Source organism: Trichechus manatus, unplaced genomic scaffold (assembly GCF_000243295.1).
Source record: "Trichechus manatus latirostris isolate Lorelei unplaced genomic scaffold, TriManLat1.0 scaffold00003, whole genome shotgun sequence".
Classification (NCBI taxonomy): Eukaryota; Metazoa; Chordata; class Mammalia; order Sirenia; family Trichechidae; genus Trichechus; species Trichechus manatus.
This window is the reverse complement of record NW_004443939.1, coordinates 13,639,440-13,658,273: the sequence shown is the minus strand read 5'-3', so window position 1 is coordinate 13,658,273 and position 18,834 is coordinate 13,639,440. Positions and strand designations below refer to the sequence as shown.

The 18,834-nt window shown below is 38.3% G+C and overlaps 1 protein-coding gene across 1 annotated transcript in view; it reads left to right on the top strand.

Annotated features, from left to right (window-relative positions):
* The window catches only part of DNAI4 (dynein axonemal intermediate chain 4), a 118,523-nt gene that overhangs the window by 41,702 nt on the left and 57,987 nt on the right, over positions 1–18,834 (top strand). The window contains exons 7-8 of the mRNA XM_023730385.1: positions 6,387–6,539; positions 16,025–16,219. Coding sequence (XP_023586153.1) covers positions 6,387–6,539; positions 16,025–16,219 — 348 coding nt within the window. The remainder of the gene's footprint in view (positions 1–6,386; positions 6,540–16,024; positions 16,220–18,834) is intronic.

Genomic DNA, 18,834 nt, shown 5'->3' with positions numbered 1-18,834 from the left:
CCAAAACTTATGAGCTGCAGTGAAAGCAGTGCTTAGAGGGAAATATATAGCTACAAATGCCTCCATTAAAAAGAGAAGAAAAATCTCAAGTCAATAACCTAGTTTACACCTTAAGGAGTTAGAAAAATAAGAGTAAATTAAACTCAAAGCCAGCAGAAAGAAGGAAATAATAAAGATTTGAGTGGAGATCTACAAAAACGAAAGTAGAAAAACAATAGAGAAAATCAACACCACCAAAAGTTGGTTCTTTGAAAAGAGCAATAAAAATTGAAAGATATTCTGTGTTTATAGATTGGAAAACAATTGTTATGATGGCAGTACTTCCCAAAGCAATCTATAGATTTCAATGCAATCTCTATCAAAATTCCAATGGAAATACCGATTCTCAGATTCATATGGAATTTCAAGGGGCTCCAAATAGCCAAAATAGTATTGAAAAAGAACAAAGTTAGAAGACTAACACTTCCTATTTTAAAACTTGCTATAATTCTACAGTGATCAAAACAGTGTGGTATTGGCATAAGGACAGATATATAGACCAATGGATAGAAATGAAAGTCTAGAAATAAACCCAAACATCCACGGCCAATTGATTTTTGACAAAGGTGCCAAGAATATTCAATGGAGAAAGAAAGAATAGTCTTTTCAACAAATGTTACTGAGACAACTGGATATAAAAGAATGAAGTTGGACCTTGTCTTAGTTTCTTAGTACTGCAGTGACATAAATACCACAAGTGGGTGCTTTAAACAACAGAAATTTATTTTCTCACTGTTTAGGAAGCTAGAAGTCTGAATTCAGAGCACCAGCTCTAGCAGGAGACTTTCTCTCTGTTGGCTCTGCAGGAAGATCCTGTGTCTTTCAGCATCTGTAGCCCTGGCTTTCCTCGGTTCCTTGGTGACCTTCACATGGCATCTGTCTTCCCCTGTTTGTTCTTGCTTGCTTGTTTCTGTGTCTGTGCTGCTTCTTATAGCACTCAGAAGTGATTAAATTTAGGACAAACCCTACATTGATGGCCTCATTAACATAACAAACAAAATCCTACTTCCAAATACGATTACATCCATAGGTATGCCAGTTGCCCTCAAGATGATTCTGATTCATGGCAACACCATGTATTTCAGAGTGGAATTGTGCTCATAGGATTTTCATGACTGTGACCTTTAGAAAGCAGATCCCCAGGCCTTTCTTCTCATAAATACACTGTCATATATATGTGAAGCCTCAAAAAATTTACCTCCCTTTCTTCTTTCTCAAGAAGTTACTAAAAGATGTGTTCAGCCAAAACCAAATCATAAATCAAGAAAGAGGAAGACAAGGAATACAATTAATACAGATTTTGCATAGGAGTGAGGTGATAGGAATTCCCAGGACAATGGTGTGAGAGCCTAGGATTTCTGCTGTGCACCAAAGATAGAGGACAGTCAATTCACATTAGAGCAGTGTGTCTTGAGACTGATACATTGTTTACTGTCATCAACTAGATGCTTGCTGACGTACCATCTTTGTAACCTGAGGACAAAATGTTTAGGTGAATCTGCCAGATTTTTCTCTTATCTAGATTGCCTTTACCATTTCTAACGTAGTTTTTTCCCCTTCCATGAGGGCTGCTTAGATAAACTGAGAAACTCACTTTACCACACAGATGTTTTCTGTTTTACTCTACTCCTGGGAGCTGCAGAGAAGCTGTGGTGAGCAGAAAATAAAGAGCATAGAGCAGCCCACTTACTCTGACCATATTTTACTGGACATTCAGGCTTGCCAGGTGCCCTCAATAGGGGGAGGATTTATTCATGATTTTGCCCTGTGACTTCCCCATAAGTGATGTGTAAACTCCCAGGGAAGCTGTAATTAGACTATGGCCCAGAGATTGTTCTGACTGTCTTCTCCTGGGCATCCTCATCTAATGATGGAAAATTTCTTCTTTTTGTATATGTCTGTGTCTGTCATCTAGTGCTGCTCTAACAGAGATACCATGAGTGGATGGCTTTACAAAGAGAAGTTTATTCTCTCACAGTCCAGTAGGCTACAAGTCCAAATTCAGGGCATCAGCTCCAGGAGAAGGCTTTCTCTCTCTGTTGGCTCTGGAGGAAGGTCCACGTCATCAGTCTTTCCTTGGTCTGGGAGCATCTCAGCGCAGGAACCTCAGGTCCAAAGGACATGCTCTGCTCCCGGCACTACTTTCTTGGTGGTATGAGGTTCCTATCTGTCTCTGCTCACTTCTCTCATTTATATCTCAAAAGAGATTGCATTAAGATGCTATCTAATCTTGTCAACCTCATCAGTATAACCTCATCACAGTGACAAAATTTACAACACATAAGGAGGTCATATATAATCTCATCATAGTGATAGAGTTTGCAACACACGAGGAAATCACATCAGATAACACAATCATACAATACTGGGAATCATGACCTAGCCGAGTTGCTACTCATATTTTCTGGGGGACACAATTCAATCGATGACAGTCTGTGTTAGTGTTTATTTTTCCATTTTTTCAAAACTAGACAATATATTCTATAGGTATAATATAGAGGGTGGTCTTACATGAGATTCTTCAAGAAGATTCTGAGAAAAGATTTTGAGTGCAAATAGTTTATTCTTGAGGTAGTCCTGAGAAACATTGGTACAGGAGTGAGCAAGTGAGACAGGAAAGGGTAGGCAGCCAATAAAGGGTATGTTATCATGCAAATTACCTTTTTAGATAACTGGAATTCAGTCCTACCAGAGAAAACGGGGAGCTAGATTTATCCCACCTGAGGGTCTAACTTTCTAAGTCAGTATTTGAGGACTGAAGGCCTGGGTTAGTTCCCCGCAATTTCTGGCCTGATTTGCGGGCATCAAAGTAGCTCTGGTGGCCAAAGGTATTCCCGTGCAAAGAAATTCAGGTTGTGGCAGCTGGTGATTGTTCAAAGAGAGGTAAGGCAGAAGGAATATGGACAGGACACCAGCAGATCTGCTCCAGCAGAAAAAAACCTGAAAGAAAATTACTAATAATTTTAATTGAAAAAAATGTAGCCTTAAATTTACAGCTAATTTGACTTGCCAATTCTTCTTTCCAGAATAGATCTTACCAATCAGTAACTGGCACAACTAAATAAGCACAGACCTCCCCTGCAGGGGTAAGAGCAGACCAGAATGCATGCTTTCTGCAAGTGAGCAGATCTAACAAAAGAATCCAGAGGTGGCAGAGCTGCAGTTCCTTCTCTAAAACTCTCCTGTCAGACTAGCCATTCCCTTTCCCTGGGAATGAGTGAATGAGGGACAGAGAGAAGCCACAGGTGTTAATTTAGTTAAAATTCTTTCTGTAAAGGTTCACAAAAAGTGGGAAAAAGTTTCCCACCTAACAGTATACATATACAAATTGATGATGATGTTGGCATTTCAGATGAATGAATTATTCAACAAATGTATTAGTGCTCCTGGCTAACTTGTGAAAATACAGTTAAATCCTGTAGCTTTCCAGGTCTCATAAAGCAAGTTTCTTTTATATGTGTACTATGTTTCAATCAAAATTTTTTTAATAAAAATATATATGATATGAGCTAATTTTTATTTAAAAATATATGTGTTTGTTCATGTACAAATACATGTATATGTGAATCTGTGGAAGGGTATAGACCAAAATGTTAGCAGTTATTATCTCTGAAATATCGCCTGAGGGAAATACAAATGATATTTACCTTCCTTTTAGTTTTCTTTATTATCTTTTTTTTTTTTTTTTACAGCGAGCATGTCTTTTTACTTGGTCGAAAAGTAAAATTATTTTTTCTATAGATGTTACATAGCCAATTGCTACTCTTTTACTGTCTGAATTAAACTAAGAGAAACAATGTTTTAACCTTATAAAAACTATTTAGATATTTCTTAACCTCAGAAATGCTGAAAAACAGGTATCATTAGGAATACTTTTTTCTGATACTAGTTAGAATAAACTTTCTTTCATAGTATATAACTGTAAATTGGGAAGTCACAATCATGCATTGTTTTATTGTCCCTCTTGCACTTGATATTATGACATACGGTTTCAGATTTCCTGTTTCTTAGGTTCATTAAAGTTATTCAAGTGAACAAATGTAAAAATAGTCCCCAAACTAAAATTACCAATATTATTTGTTATCTTCAAATAAGAAACAACTTTGAATTGCCCCGTCTCTTTCATTGCTAATTTATAGCAATTTATATAGAAATTACTTTATCAGTGAATCATGTAACAATATATTCCTATATGCTAAACTTACTAAACTCTCAGTTAAAGGAAAGAAAAGAAAGTTAAATACTTTAATATTCAAAGACATGATTTCTTTCTAAGTTCTCTTCATGATCATGGAAATTGCATCCTTTCAATTCAGCAAAATATACTAGGTCTTTATTCCATGCATGACTTTGTTAGATGCTGCTAAGATAAGTTCATTAAAATAGAAATCTTATTATGAATTGTGAGTTAACATTCTTACCCATTAAAAACATCTTTAGTTACCAGAGGTCTTTAACACTGTCATTTTACATTAGGAAAATAATACCTCTGGCAATGAGGTAGTTGTATTTATTAGAACCAGATTGTTTTGATTTTCAGGGAAAAGAACTCCTTATAAAATCACTTTTCTTTAACTGAAAGCTTAGTAAGTTTAGTATGTAGGAATATATTGTTACATTGTCACTGATAAAATAATTTCTATACAGGCATTATAAATTAGCAGTGAAAGGGATTGTGGGCATTGTTTTTTATCTGAAGATAAACAGCATTGTCAATTTTAATTTGGAGACCATTGCTATATTTGCTTATTTGAATAAATTTAACTAACCTAAGGAACAGAATTTTTCAAACCACATGTGAGTGTGGCCTGAGTTTTAAAAGAGAAGATGATAACCATACTATTCCACAAATTTCTTCAGAACAGTCAGTCATTTTCCTAACAGTCAATCTTTTCACATAATAGGTATATCAGAAATTTTACGTGATAAAAATGGGATCAGATAATTCCAAATAAAAGAGATCTGTAGAATATGTTACATGTTAACCATAAGTAAAAAAAACAAACCAGTTGCCTTCAAGTTGAGTCCAACTCATGGAGACCCCATGTGTTTCAGAGTAGAACTGTGCTCCATAGGGTTTTCAATGGCTGTGATCTTTCAGATGGCAAACCCATTCTTACACTGCCAACCTTTCAGTTATTAAGTGAGCACTTAACTTTTTTTGCCACCCAGAGACTCTAAAAAGAAACATAAAAACCTTTGTTATAACATGGTTGTCCAGGTCCGTATCACCAAGGCAGCCCTATAATGACAGACTGCTAAGATTGTGCTGCACTTGCATTGGGGTAGAAGGGAGGAAGTTGAGGGTCAGGAAGGATGATAAGGATAATTTTTTTTATGCTATGGTTTATTTTATTTTTTATTGCACTTTAGATGAAGGTTTACAGAACAAATAGTTTCTCGTTAAACAGTACACATATTGTTTTATGACAATGGTTAACAAACCCATGACATGGCAACACTGTCCTTTCTCAAACTTGGGTTCCCTATTACCAGCTTTCCTGGCCCCTCCTGCCTTCTAGTCCTTGTCCCTGGACTGTTGTGCCCCATTAGTCCCGTTTTGTTTTATGGGGCTGTCTAATCTTTGACTGAATGGTGAGCCTCGGGAGTGACTTCATTACTGAGCTAAAAGGGTGTCTGGGGGCCATACTCTCAGGGTTTCTCCAGTCTCTGTCAAGCCAGTAAGTCTGGTCTTTTTTTGTGAGTTAGAATTTTGTTCTGCATTTTTCTCCAGCTCTCTCCGGGACCCTCTGTTGTCATCCCGGTCACAGCAGTCATTGGTGGTAGCTGGGCACCATCTACTTGTACTGGACTCAGTCTGGTGGAGCCTATGGTAGTTGGGGTCTATTAGTCCTTTGGACTAATCTTTTTCTTGAATCTTGTTTTCTTCATGCTCCCTTACTCCTGAAGATAAGGATAATTTTGAGGTATCCCTTAGGTGCAAACATATTTGTAGATGCTGATAGTGTGATGACTAAGGATCTCTTAAGGTGTCCTCATGATTTATTTCTTTATCCCCATTATTTCCTTCCTGCCATTGTTGTAAAACAATAGTAGGTTTTTCCTAAAGAGTCCCTGGGTGATACAAACAGTTAACATGCTAGGTTGCTAACTGAAATGTTGGAGGTTCCAGTCCACCCAGAGGGGTCTTGGAAAAAAGACTCGGCTATCTACTTCTGAAAAAAGAAAAAAATCAGCCATTGAAAACCCTATGGAGCACTCTATTGAACTGGTTGCTGGTTTAAATATTCTTCACTATGACGATATCCACTATTAATAGTTATGTATAATCTTAAAATATTGGAATATGGTTTAAAATAATTTTTACTTTCTGGTCCTTTACTTAGGCATAATGTCCACTGCTTGGGATTTGTATGACTCTTATAATGCTATGGAACTTTCATCTTCATCAGTAAAACGATCTACAATTGAATCTTGTAAGGCAAATGTACCGTCTAAAGAACGGGACCAAAGAGTACCAGGGAGTACTACAGAAAAAAGTAAGATTTCATTTGTATCAGTGTTTTTTTAATAATTGTTTTCATATGACATTTTTAATAAATTAATTTTTCAGGAGTCACAATGATTTCTTTGTGATGGAACATTAAAAATACAACTTTTACTCAGAAATAGCACTGTTAACTCTTTTATATTGTCTTGGATTCTGAACTGAAAAATTTATTTTTTCTCCAATACCTGTCAAGAGTTCCAAAGGTTCTGTCTTTACTGCTTCTTGACTTGCTCCCAAAGCTCTCTTTCATGCATACATGTGGGGTCTATAATTTTTTTTTCTTCTTTTTTTTTTTTTTTTTGTACTTTAGATGGAGGTTTGCAGAACAAATAGTTTCTCATTAAACAGTTAGTACACATATTGTTTTATGACAATGGTTAACAAACCCACGACATGTCAACATTGTCCCTTCTCAACCTTGGGTTCCCTATTACCAGCTTTCCTGTCCCCTCTCCTGACTTCTAGTCCTTGTCCCTGGACTGTTGTGCCCCATTTGTTTTATGGGGCTGTCTAATCTTTGGCTGAACGTGAACCTCGGGAGTGACTTCATTACTGAGCTAAAAGGCTATCCGGGGGCCATACTCTCGAGGTTTCTCCAGTCTCTGTCAGGCCAGTAAGTCTCGTCTTTTTTGTGAGTTAGAATTTTGTTCTACATTTTTCTCCAGCTCTGTCTGGGACCCTCTGTTGTGATCCTGGTCAGAGCAGTCAGTGGTGGTAGCCGGACACCATCTAGCTGTACTGAACTCAGTCTGGTGGAGGCCGTGGTAATTGTGGTTCATTAGTCCTTTGGATTAATCTTTTCATTGTATCTTGCTTTCTTCATTCTCCCTTGCTGCCAAAGGGGTGAGACCAGTGGAGTATCTTAGATGGCTGCTTACAGGCTTTTAAGAGTGGGGTCTATGATTTTTGAAGAACTCATAAGAAAAGGAATATATGCTAGCTCTGAGACTACTTGAAATGAAAATATTGTACATTGTAACACTGGTTTTTAATTGGCGTGATTTTGCCTCCCCAGGGGATGTTGGGAAATGTCTGGAGACATTTTTGGTTGTCATGATTATGTGGGCGTCTTATGGATAGCGGTACTACTAAAAATCCTTCAATACACAAGACAGCCCCACAACAAACAGTTACCCAGCCAAAATGTCAACACTGCCAAGGTTGAGAAACCCTGCATTACACCTTTAGATTTTAGTATTCTAAATTTTAAGATAAAATGTTATAGCTAAAACCAACACAAAATTATAATTTTCCGAATACACTTGGTAACATAAAAGAATTTTTACTAGTAAGTCCAGTTATAAGAAGTTTGTTAAATCCTCCTTCTGAATATTTTTGATTATATTAGTTTACTCTCTCAAATGTGGTATTTTGAGTCCTTTTATTATAAATTGATATTATACATTCAAAGCCTAGTCCTTACTTCAGAATAGCAATAACCAAGCAAGTTGATTATAAGGCAATTTTTGTAAATTAAACTAAAATGTGTCCACTCACTAAGTTTGACCCAAAAATAAATGTAACACTTAAGAGTCCAGTAAATCAGTAAATATTTTAAAATATCAAGTTTAAATAGAATTCATAATTTTCAGAGATCATTTACTATATTTATAACCAACTGTATTTCCTTAGGAGAATATAGATTTAGAAGACCTATAATGTGATCTATCATTGTTCTCAAGTTTAATATATTTTTTTAAATAAAAACTTTAGATATATCTTCTATATTCTTTTATTTATTTATTTGTTTTTCAATGATATTTGCAGTCATGTAGACTGTAGCCATGTTTTCCTGGAAGTTGTTTACAATGAAGATAAGTTTATTTTCCCAGAGGACAATGAAAGGGATGAATAAATTATTAATTATCAGTAAAGAAACATTACATTTTGTTGTTTAAGTGTGAATGTCCATATAGTGAATTTGCTTTTAGAAGCTACCAAAAACTGCTAGAAAAAAATAATTTTATCCCAGATTGAAACTTAACATTGGAACGTTAGGCTTGGATATGCCTACCCTACTGACTAACAAGGATTGTTGTGACATTAAGGGCATTGACCAACATGAAGGTCATTGACTTTATATTAAGATTGTAAGGCCGCTGAGCAACAAAAACATGCAAGTGGAAGGTCCCAAATGAAAAATAGATCTCAATTTGTGGGCTTTTGTTTCATGTATGTATGTGTGTGCTTTTAAACACAAAAAAGGGATGATAAAACCATATCCAATAACTATGGCAGAAAAATATACTTTATTTTAGTTTTGTGGCCAATGAGGCAGATAGGGGAGACTAGAACTAGAATAAGGAAAGAAATCGAAAACACAAAATTATGAGTAACAGAGCTGAATGATCAGATTTATTAAGAATGTAAAAGAACATTTTAGTAAAAACTATGATTAGATCATTTCTGTCTTAGTTATCTAGTGCTGCTATAACAGAAATACCACAAGTGGATTGCTTTAACAAACAGAAATTTATTCTCTCACAGTCTAGTAGGCTAGCAGTCCAAATTCAGGGAGCCAGCTCCAGGACAAGCCTTTCTGTCTGTGTCAGCCCTGGAGGAAGGTCCTTTCATCAATCTTTCCCTGGTCTAGGAGCAACTCAGAGCAGAGACCCCAGGTCCAAAGGACACATTCTGCTCCTGGCACTACTTTCTTGGTTGTATGAGATCCCACTGTCTCTCTGTTTGATTCTCTCTTTTATATCTCCAAAGAGACTGACTACAACCTAATCTTGTAGGTTGAGTCCTGCCTCATTAACATAACTGCCTCTAATTCTGCCTCATAACATCTTAGAGGTAGGATTTACAACACATAGGAAAATTATATCAGATGACAAAATGGTGGACAAACACACATACTGGCTACCGTGGCCTAGCCAAGTTGACAAAAATTTTGGGGGGATACAATTCAATCCATAACAACCCCTAAGAGTTGAGTCTGAGATTTTATAGTACAAAGAGAAAAAAAATAAATATAGTCAGTATTTGGTTTAAGAAGTATTTCTATTTCGTTTAAAGTCTGAATGTATCAGTTATATTTCAACCTTCTATGTATCATATTCAGTGAAAAAAAGGACCATCATTTTCATCTTTGAATGTAAGATAATATCTCAGTTCACATCAGAAAACTATATTCTCTCATAGACTCTTTTTCTTTTGAAATGAGACTTTAGGTTATTTTTACACTTAATAGACTTTAATACGGTTTTAGATTTACAGAAAAATTGACTAGCTAGTATAGAAAATTCCATATACCCACTCCATCTCTACCCTCCTACCCCTGGCACACAGTTTCACCTATTATTAATATTTTACATTAGTGTGGTACATTTATTACAATTGAAGTACTAATATTGATACATTATTATTAACTAAAGTCCATAGTTTACATTAGGGTTTACTCTTTGTGCTGTACAGCGCTACGGGTTTTGACAAATGCATAATATCATGTGTCCACCATCATAGTTTCATCCTGAGTATTTTCACCGCTCTAAAAATCCACTGTGCTCCATCTATTCCACTCTTTCCCCTCTCCACGCTCACCTGCATCTTCTCTCTTAACATATCAGTTATTAAGGAGCCCTGGTGGTGCAGTGGTTAAAGTGCTTGGCTGATAGCCAAAAGGTTGATGGTTCGAAACCACCAGCCTCTCAGTGGGAGAAAGATGTGGCAGTCTGCTTCCCTAAAGATTACAGCCTTGGGAACCCTATGGGGCAGTTCTACTCTGTCCTATAAATTTTTATGTTGTTTGCTGTGGAGTTCACAATATACATTTACAACTAATCTAAATCCATTTTCAAACAACACTATACTACTTCATGGGTAGTGCAGGTGCCTTATAACAGTCTTTCCAGTTCCTCCCTCCCCTCTCTGATAACACTGTAGCCATTCATTCCACTTATCCATATGCTATATTCAACCAATATCTCACTACTATTAGTACTTTGATGAACAGTTATCTATTAGGTCAATTTGGAATAAGAAAAATAAAATATTTTATTTTACCTTTATTTCTTCTCTGTCTTCTTTAAGTAGATTCTGATTTTTGACCTATATCGCTTTTTCTTCTCTCTGAAGAACTTTTTTTTAACATTTCTTACCAGGTAGGTCCACTAGTGACAAATTTCCTTAGTCTTTGTTTGTTTGAGAATATCTTTATTTCACCTTCACTTTTGAAGGATAATTTCGTTGGGTACAAGATTCTAGGTTGGTGTTTATTTTCTTTCAACACCTTAACTATTTCACTCCACTCTCCGATAATTCTTATCTTTATTCTTCTCTGGCTTCTTTTTTTCTGTTATTAATTTCAGCTCCACCATCTTTATCCTTTCCTTCAGGGATTCTGATGATATGAACATTAGATATTTTGTTATAGTCCCACAGATCCCTCAGGCTCTGTTCTTCTTTTTCTTCCCCAGACTATATTCTTTATGTTTTCAGATTGGGTAATTTCTACTGTTCTCTCTTCAGGTTTACTAATTCTTTCCTCTGCCCCTTCTATTCTGCTGTTGAGCTCATCCATTGAGGTTTTTATTTTGGTTATTATTTTTTTTAATTAATTTTTTTTATTGTACTCTAGATGAAGGTTTATAGAACAAATAGTTTCTCATTAAACAATCAGTACACATATTGTTTGACGACATTGGTTAACAACCCCACGACATGTCAACACTCTCTCTCCCTTCTTGATGTTGGAGGACCTTTTTTTTTTTTTGGTGAAAATATACATAGCCGAAGATACACCATTTCAAAAATTTCTACATGTACAACTCAGTAACATCAATTATATTCTTCCAGTTGTGCTGCTTTTCTCACTTTAGATGAAGGTTTACAGAACAAAATAGTTTCTCATTAAACAGTTAGTGCACATATTGCCCTATGACAATGGTTAACAACCCCACTACATGTCAACACTGTCCTTCCTCAACCATGGGTTCCCTATCACCAGCTTTCCTGTCCCCTTCTGCCTTCTAGTCTTTGTTATTTTGGTTATTATGTATTTTCAGTTCTAAAATTGCCATTTAGTTCTTTCCTTTGTTGAGACTTTCTATTTCTTTGATGCCTTCTATTTTCTTATTTGTTCCAAGTGTGTTCATAAATACTTGTTGAAGTATTTTTTATGATGACTGCTTTAAATTGTCACATAATTCTCACAACTCTGTCATCTCAGTGTTGATGTCTGTTGATTGTCTTTTTTTCATTAAGTTGAGATTATGATGAGTGATTTTTGATTGAAACCTGTACATCTTGGGTATTATGTTATGAAAGCCTGAGTCTTATTTAAGCCTCCCACTTTAGCTGACTCTGTTTTGTACAACTTCAGCAGGGAAAGTGGAGAGCACTGCCTCATTATTGCCAGGTGGGGTTAGAAGTCTAGGTTACTCCCTCAGCCTCCAATGACACCTGAGGAAGGGGTCTCCTCATTACTGATGGGCAGAGGTGGGAGTTCTGGCCCCCCATTAGGCTTACATTGATACCTCTCTGGCTGGGAGAGATAGGGGTGCCTAATTACTGCTCCACATGTGGCCTCCACTGACACCACAGATGGGAGGTTGGTCTCATTACCACTCAGTGATGAAGAAAGTCATGACTCTCCGCCAGACCAACTCTGACCACTCCAGTGAAAAGGGGGAGGGGCAAGAGTGAAATTCTAGGCTCTCAAGTGATCTCTCCACCAACACCACAAAGAGGAGAGAACTTTTGTTATGTCTAGTAGGAGTGAAAGTTCTGGATCCCTACTCAGCCTTGTCTGAAACCACTCACCACCATGCTGGTTGGCATGCCTTCTTTCAGCCTAGAAAGAGTAGAAGTCTTAACTCCTAACTCAGCCTTTGCTGGAGTGGGTGAGGGTGGGCCACCACTTTTTCTGTGGTGTTTGGTTGGAGTAGAGTGGTTATTGTCTAAAAGTTTTCTGTCTTTTTAGGCCACCCCTTTCCTGGTCCTTTGGTAAGAGAGAGCAGGCTTCTGCTGAGGCTTTTTGTCTTTCTAATTGGCGTTTCCAAGTTGCTAGCTTCTTCAGTTCCATGTCTGGGATAAATAAGGCCAAAAGAAAACCCAGAGAACACATCATTGAGTCATTTTCTTGGATCCTGAGGTCACTAGCTGCTCTGTTTTCTTCTTTCCACCTTTTAGAGTCTTCTTATGTTTGTTTTACATATAACGTTCAGGGTTTTTAGTTACATTTAGGAGGAGTAGGGAAAAGTGAATCTACTCCATCTTCACAGAAACAAAGTTCCTTTGATTCTGTTTTGAAAATAAGAGTTTACTAAATAGTGTGATAGAATAATGCCTCCCAAAGATGCCCACACACCAATCCCTGTAAACTATGAATATGTTACCTTATTATGACAAAAGGGATTTTGCAGGTGTGATTACATTAAGGCTCTTGAGATAGGAGATTATCACAGATTATCTCAGTGGACCCACTAACCACATGGGTCCTTAAAAGTGGAGAATCTTTCCCACCTGTGATCAGAAAGAGATGTAACTGCAAAAGAAAGGTGAGAGAGATACAACATTGCTGGCTTTAAAGATGGAAGAAGGATGTGGATGGCTTTTAGAAGCTGGAAAAGACAAGGAAACAACTTCTCTTCTAAAACCTTCAGAAAGGAACATAACCCTGTTGAGTTCTTCATTTTAGCTCAGTGACACCTGTGTCAGACTTCTAACCTACAGAACTTTAAGATAATAAATCTGTGTTATTTTTAACCACTAAGTGTCTTCTTAGTCATCTAGTGCTGCTATAACAGAAATGCCACAAGCGGATGGTTTTAACAAAGAGAAGTTTATTTCCTCACAGTCAAAGTAGGCTGAAAGTCCAAATTCAGGGCGTCAGCTCCAGGGGAAGGCTTTTTTCTCTGTTGGCCTTCTTCTCTTCAGTGTTCCCCAGGACTAGGAGCTTCTCTGCACAGGGACCCCGGTCCAAAGGACACGCTCTCTCCCAGCACTGCTTTCTTGATGGTATGAGGTCCCAAATTCTCTGCTTGCTTCCCTTTCCTTTTATCTCTTGAGAGATAGAAGGTGGTACAGACCACACCCCAGGAGAACTCCCTTTACACTGGATCAGGGATGTGACCTGGGTAAAGGTGGTGTTACAATCCCACCCTAATCCTCTTTAACATAAAATTATAATCACAAAATGGAGGCCAACCACACAATTCTGGGAATCATGGCCCAGCCAAATTGATACACACATTTTTGGGGGGATATAATTCAAACCATGACACTAAGTTTGTGGTAATTTGTTACAGCAGTAATGGAAAATTATTAATGTTCCTATAAGGCAATCATCAAATCGTACCTTTATCTAGAGACCAGTTGTCTTAGTTATCTAGTGCTGCTATAACAGAAATACCACAGTGGATGGCTTTAACAAACAGAAGTTTATTCTCTCACAGTTTAGAAGGCTAGAAGTCCGAATTCAGGGTGCCAGCTCCGGGGGAAGGATTTCTCTCTCTGTCGGCTCTGAGGGAAGGTCATTGTAATCAATCTCCCCCTGGTCTAGGAGCTTCTCAGTGCAAGGACCTCAGGTCCAAAGGATGCACTCCCCCCCGGTTCTTCATTCTTTGTGGCATGAGGTCCCACTGCTTCTCTACTGGCTTCTCTTTTTTATATCTCAAAAGAGATTGATTTAAGACACAACCTAATCTTGTAGATTGCTTCCTGCCTCATTAACATAACTGCTTCTAATTCTGCCTCATTAACATCATAGAGGTAGGATTTATAACACATAGGCAAATCACACCAGATGACAAAATGGTGGACAATCACACAATACTGGGAATCATGGCCTAACCAAGTTGACACCATTTTTTGGGGACAAAATTCAATCCATAACATTGCACACTTTGGCCTCCAAAAGTTCATGTCCTTGCCACAGGTAAAACACATTCACTCCTCATATCATAGCAAAAGTCTTAAATCAACTCCAAGTCCAAAATCCAAAAATTCCTCTTCATCTGTGCAATCTAGAATACAAGTTATCTGCTTCCAAAGTGCAATGGTGGAACAGGCGCAAGCTAAGACATTTCCATTACAAATGGGAGAAATTGGAGGGAAAGAAGGGATAACAGGCACCAAGCAAGACAGCAGAACACATTAAACTAGCTCTCAAAGCCTGAAAATAATCCTCTGTTCTCTGAGACCATTTAGGCAATGGCCCTGACCTCCAGGCTGTGGGTGTTAGCCACACTCTTTGGATTCTGGGTGGAGGCCCCTCAGCCCGGGGCTTCGGCTCTGTCTTTCAGGCCCACTGTAGCAACTTTGCTCCCTTAAATTTGGGCGGCCCCATTCTACTAGTCCATCTGAGTGGCAACTCTAACCTTTGAGTCCCCTGAGGTCGTGGCCTTACCTTTTGAGACTGAGGCAGCTCTGCTTCCTGTGTTCCTTGTCTCTTCAGTTTCTGCTTCCTGGTTCCTTGGCTTCTCGGCCCCTCAGGCCTCACCTGCCCATGCCTGCCCTACTGGGGCAAGTGTTCCAAAGCTCTTTAGCTCCACTGATAATTGCCTGGAGGCACTCCACTCTGCCAGTAAACTTTGGCTGTAAGGCACTCAGTTCTCTCACTCTGTGGGTCGGCTCCAGCATTGTCTCACAATTCTGGTTCTGCCAGTGCTGTTTCTCTGCTGCTTCTTCTTGCCAGCTGCACCATCTCCAGTGTAACAGCTATCCTTACGTCCTTCTGAGTCCTCACCAGAATTGTCTTTGATGTCCATAATTCCACCAACAGCCTCTTCAAAGCAATCTAAGGTTTTACTATTAGGCACTTTAAAACTCTTCCAGCCTCTACCTATTCAGTTTCAAAACCACCTCCACATTTTAGGTATCTGTTACAGCAGCACCCTGCTCTCTCTGTAGCAAATTCTGTCTTAGTTATCTAGTGCTGCTATAACAGCAGTAACACAAGTGGATGGCTTTAACAAACAGAAATTTAGTGTAGGAGGCTGGAAGTCCAAATTCAGGGTGCCAGCTCCGGGAGAAGGCTTTCCCTCTCTGTCAGCTCTGGGGAAAGGTCCTTGTCATCAGTCTTCCCCTGTCTAGGAGCTTCTCAGTGCAGGGACCTTGGGTCCAAAGGACATTCTCCCGCCCTGGTTCTTCATTCTTGGTGGCATGAAGTCCCCTTGTCTCTGCTTGCTTCTGTCTTTTATATCTAAAAGAGATTGACTCAAGATACAACCTAATCTTGTAGATTGCTTCCTGTCTCATTAACATAATTACCTTTAATTCTGCCTCATTAACATCACAGAGGTAGGATTTACAACACACAGGCAAATCATGCCAGATGACAAAATGGTGGACAATTGCACAATACTGGGAATCATGGTCTAGCCAAGTTGACAAACGTTTTAGGGGGACATAATTCAATCCATAATAACCTCTAAAATTTGAGTCTTAGATTTTGTAGTACAAACAAAGAAAAAAAACTATAGTCAGTATTTGGTTTATTTTATTACTGTGCATTATGGTTGTATTTTACAGATAGTGAAGCGAGTTCTCTAATGGATATTGAAAATGTAATTCTTGCTAAAATCCATGAAGATGAAGAAGACCGCTCAGATGCAATATTAAAATCTGACAAGTTTCATCAAGACTTATTTTTTATGGAACGGGTTTTAATGGAAAATATATTTCAGTCCAAACTTGCAGCTTATCGTCAGCTTCGTGTTTTAAAAGGTATTTAAAAAACATTACGTATAGACAAGCTCAAATAATTAAATAAATAAATGGGGTTATTACATATTTTTAAATGTAATTTTCACACTGGATTATCAGTTATCAACAGATAGGTTTATATACTTTTAGCACTAAACATGAGTTGCCGTAAGTACCAGACTAGGGAGCTGACATAGGATGATGTAGTTTCTTAGATTCAAAACTTCAAACCATCTATGGCTTTTTCCTCCTCCTTGTCCATGCATTTAATTTGTTGCATATCTTTGTAGTGTCTCTCATATTCAATTCTTCTTTTTTTAAAATTTTATTTTACTTTAGGTGAAAGTTTACAGCTTAAGTTAATTTCTCATTCAAAAATTTATATACATATTGTTTTTTGACATTGGTTGCAATCCCCACAATGTACCAGCACACTCCTTCTTTCCACCCTGGGTTCCCTGTGTCCATTTAGTTCTTGTCCCTTCCTGCCTTCTTGTCTTGCTTTTGAACAGGAGTTACCCATTTGTTCACGTATATTTGATTGAACCAAGAAGCACGTTCCTCACATGTGTTATTTTTTGTTCTATAGGCCTGTCTACTCTTTGTCTGAAAAGTGGGCTTCAGAAATGGTTTCAGTTCTGGGTTAGCAGAGTGTTTGGGGGGTCTTGGAGGTTCCTCCAGTCTCTGTCAGACCATTAAGTCTGGTATTTTTATGTGAATTTCATTCTGTTCTACATTTTTCTCCTGTTCTGTCCAGGACTCTCTGTTGTGATCCCTGTCAGAGCAGTCGGTGGTGGTAGCCGGGCACCATCTAGTTCTTGTGGTCTCAGGCTGGTGGAGACTTTGGTCCATGTAGTGTCTTAGTCCTTTGGGCTAATATTTTCCTTGTGTCTTTGGTTTTCTTCATTCTCCTTTGCTCCCAACTTGATGGGACTAATAGATGTATCTTAGATGGCTGCTGGCAAGCTTTAAAGACTCCAGACGCTACTCACTAAAGTGGGATGTAGAATATTTTCTTTATAAACTATGTTATGCCAACTGACCTAGATGTCCCCCCAGACTATGGTCTCCAGCCCCCCACCTCAGATACTCCCCCAAAGTGTTTGGATGTGTAGGAAACTTCTATGCTTTTGCTTTGGTCTAGTTGGGCTGACTTCCCATGTATTGTGTGTTGTTCTTCCTTCACCAAAGTTGGCACTTGTCTACTATCTAGTTAGTGATTTCCCGTTTCCTTCCCTCCCCACCCTTATAACGATCAGAGAATGCTTTCTTCTGTGCATAATCCTTTTCTTGAGTTCTTATAATGATGATCTCATACAATATTTGTGCTTTTGTGACTGACTTATTTCACTCAGCATAATGCTCTCCGGTTTCATCTATGTTGTGAGATGTTTCACAGATTCATCATTGTTCTTTATCATTGCATAGTATTCCATTGTGTGTATTTACCATAATTTGTTTATTATTCATCCGTTGATGAGCATTTAGGTTGTTTCCATCTTTTTGCTATTGTTAATAATGCTGCAATGAACATGAGTGTTGACTTAGGCTGGGTTCTCTAGAGAAGCAAAACCAGTAAAGCTTATAAATGTATATATAGAGAGATTTATATCAAGGAAGTAGCTCATGCGGTTGTAGAGACTGGAAAGTTCCAAGTCCAGGGGTTAGAATGGAGGCTTCTTCTGGCTCACAGGCTGTGAAAATCGATGAATGCCAAGATTGGCAGATAAACTGATAGCTGAAGTCGCAAGAACCCCAGAGGTCAGATGAACAGGGGGAAGCCGCAGGATCCAGAGCAAGCAAAAAAGCCAGAAAGTCTGCTTATATTCGGATGCAGGCCACACCCCCAAGGAAACTCCCTTTCAACTGATTGGCTACTCACAGCAGAGTCCATCATGGGAGTGATCACATATAAACACTGAGAATCATGGACCAGCCAAGCTGACACACAATCTTAACTATCACAGTCCACCCCTTGTCAACTTCGCACATGTACACATCTCCTTAAACTATACATAATTTCTGAATAAAGACAATTATAAAGTCATACTTGCACCTAACATGATACAACTAACATATGTACAACTGAAAATGAACTAGCCCTGTTTACATCTCGTATTTTATAAGTGAAGAAAACAAAAATATTTGATGTACACGTACAATGCAGAAATACAACAATTACAGTTCTTGTTTCTGCAACTGGTCATGTGGCTGTAACTGGTATTTAGAACTACCTTCTTCCACCACCCATTCTGTATTCCATTTGCCCTTAGCAAGCACCTCAGCTGGTTGTGGTTCTTTGCCTGGTGGAGTGACCCAAACCTTCATTCCTGAAGGGTCTGGGTCATTAGGAGTCATGTCAGAATTGGGTTGCTGTAGTTTTTCATTGACTTTAATCACCGGGCATGGTAGCACTAAGAGACGCCCTAAGGGATCTCCTGCATTCCAGACGTACTCTTCTTTACCTCCATTATGTAATATCAATCTGATTTCCTCTTGGTAATCAGGATCAGTCACACCAGCCAGTATGGCAACTCCCTTCTTTGCCTGTTGATCCAGAGACATAAGGAGCTCAAAGTGGCCAGGTAGCATTCTTAGCTTCCAGTTCAATGGAATCAGTGATGTGTCTCCAGGTA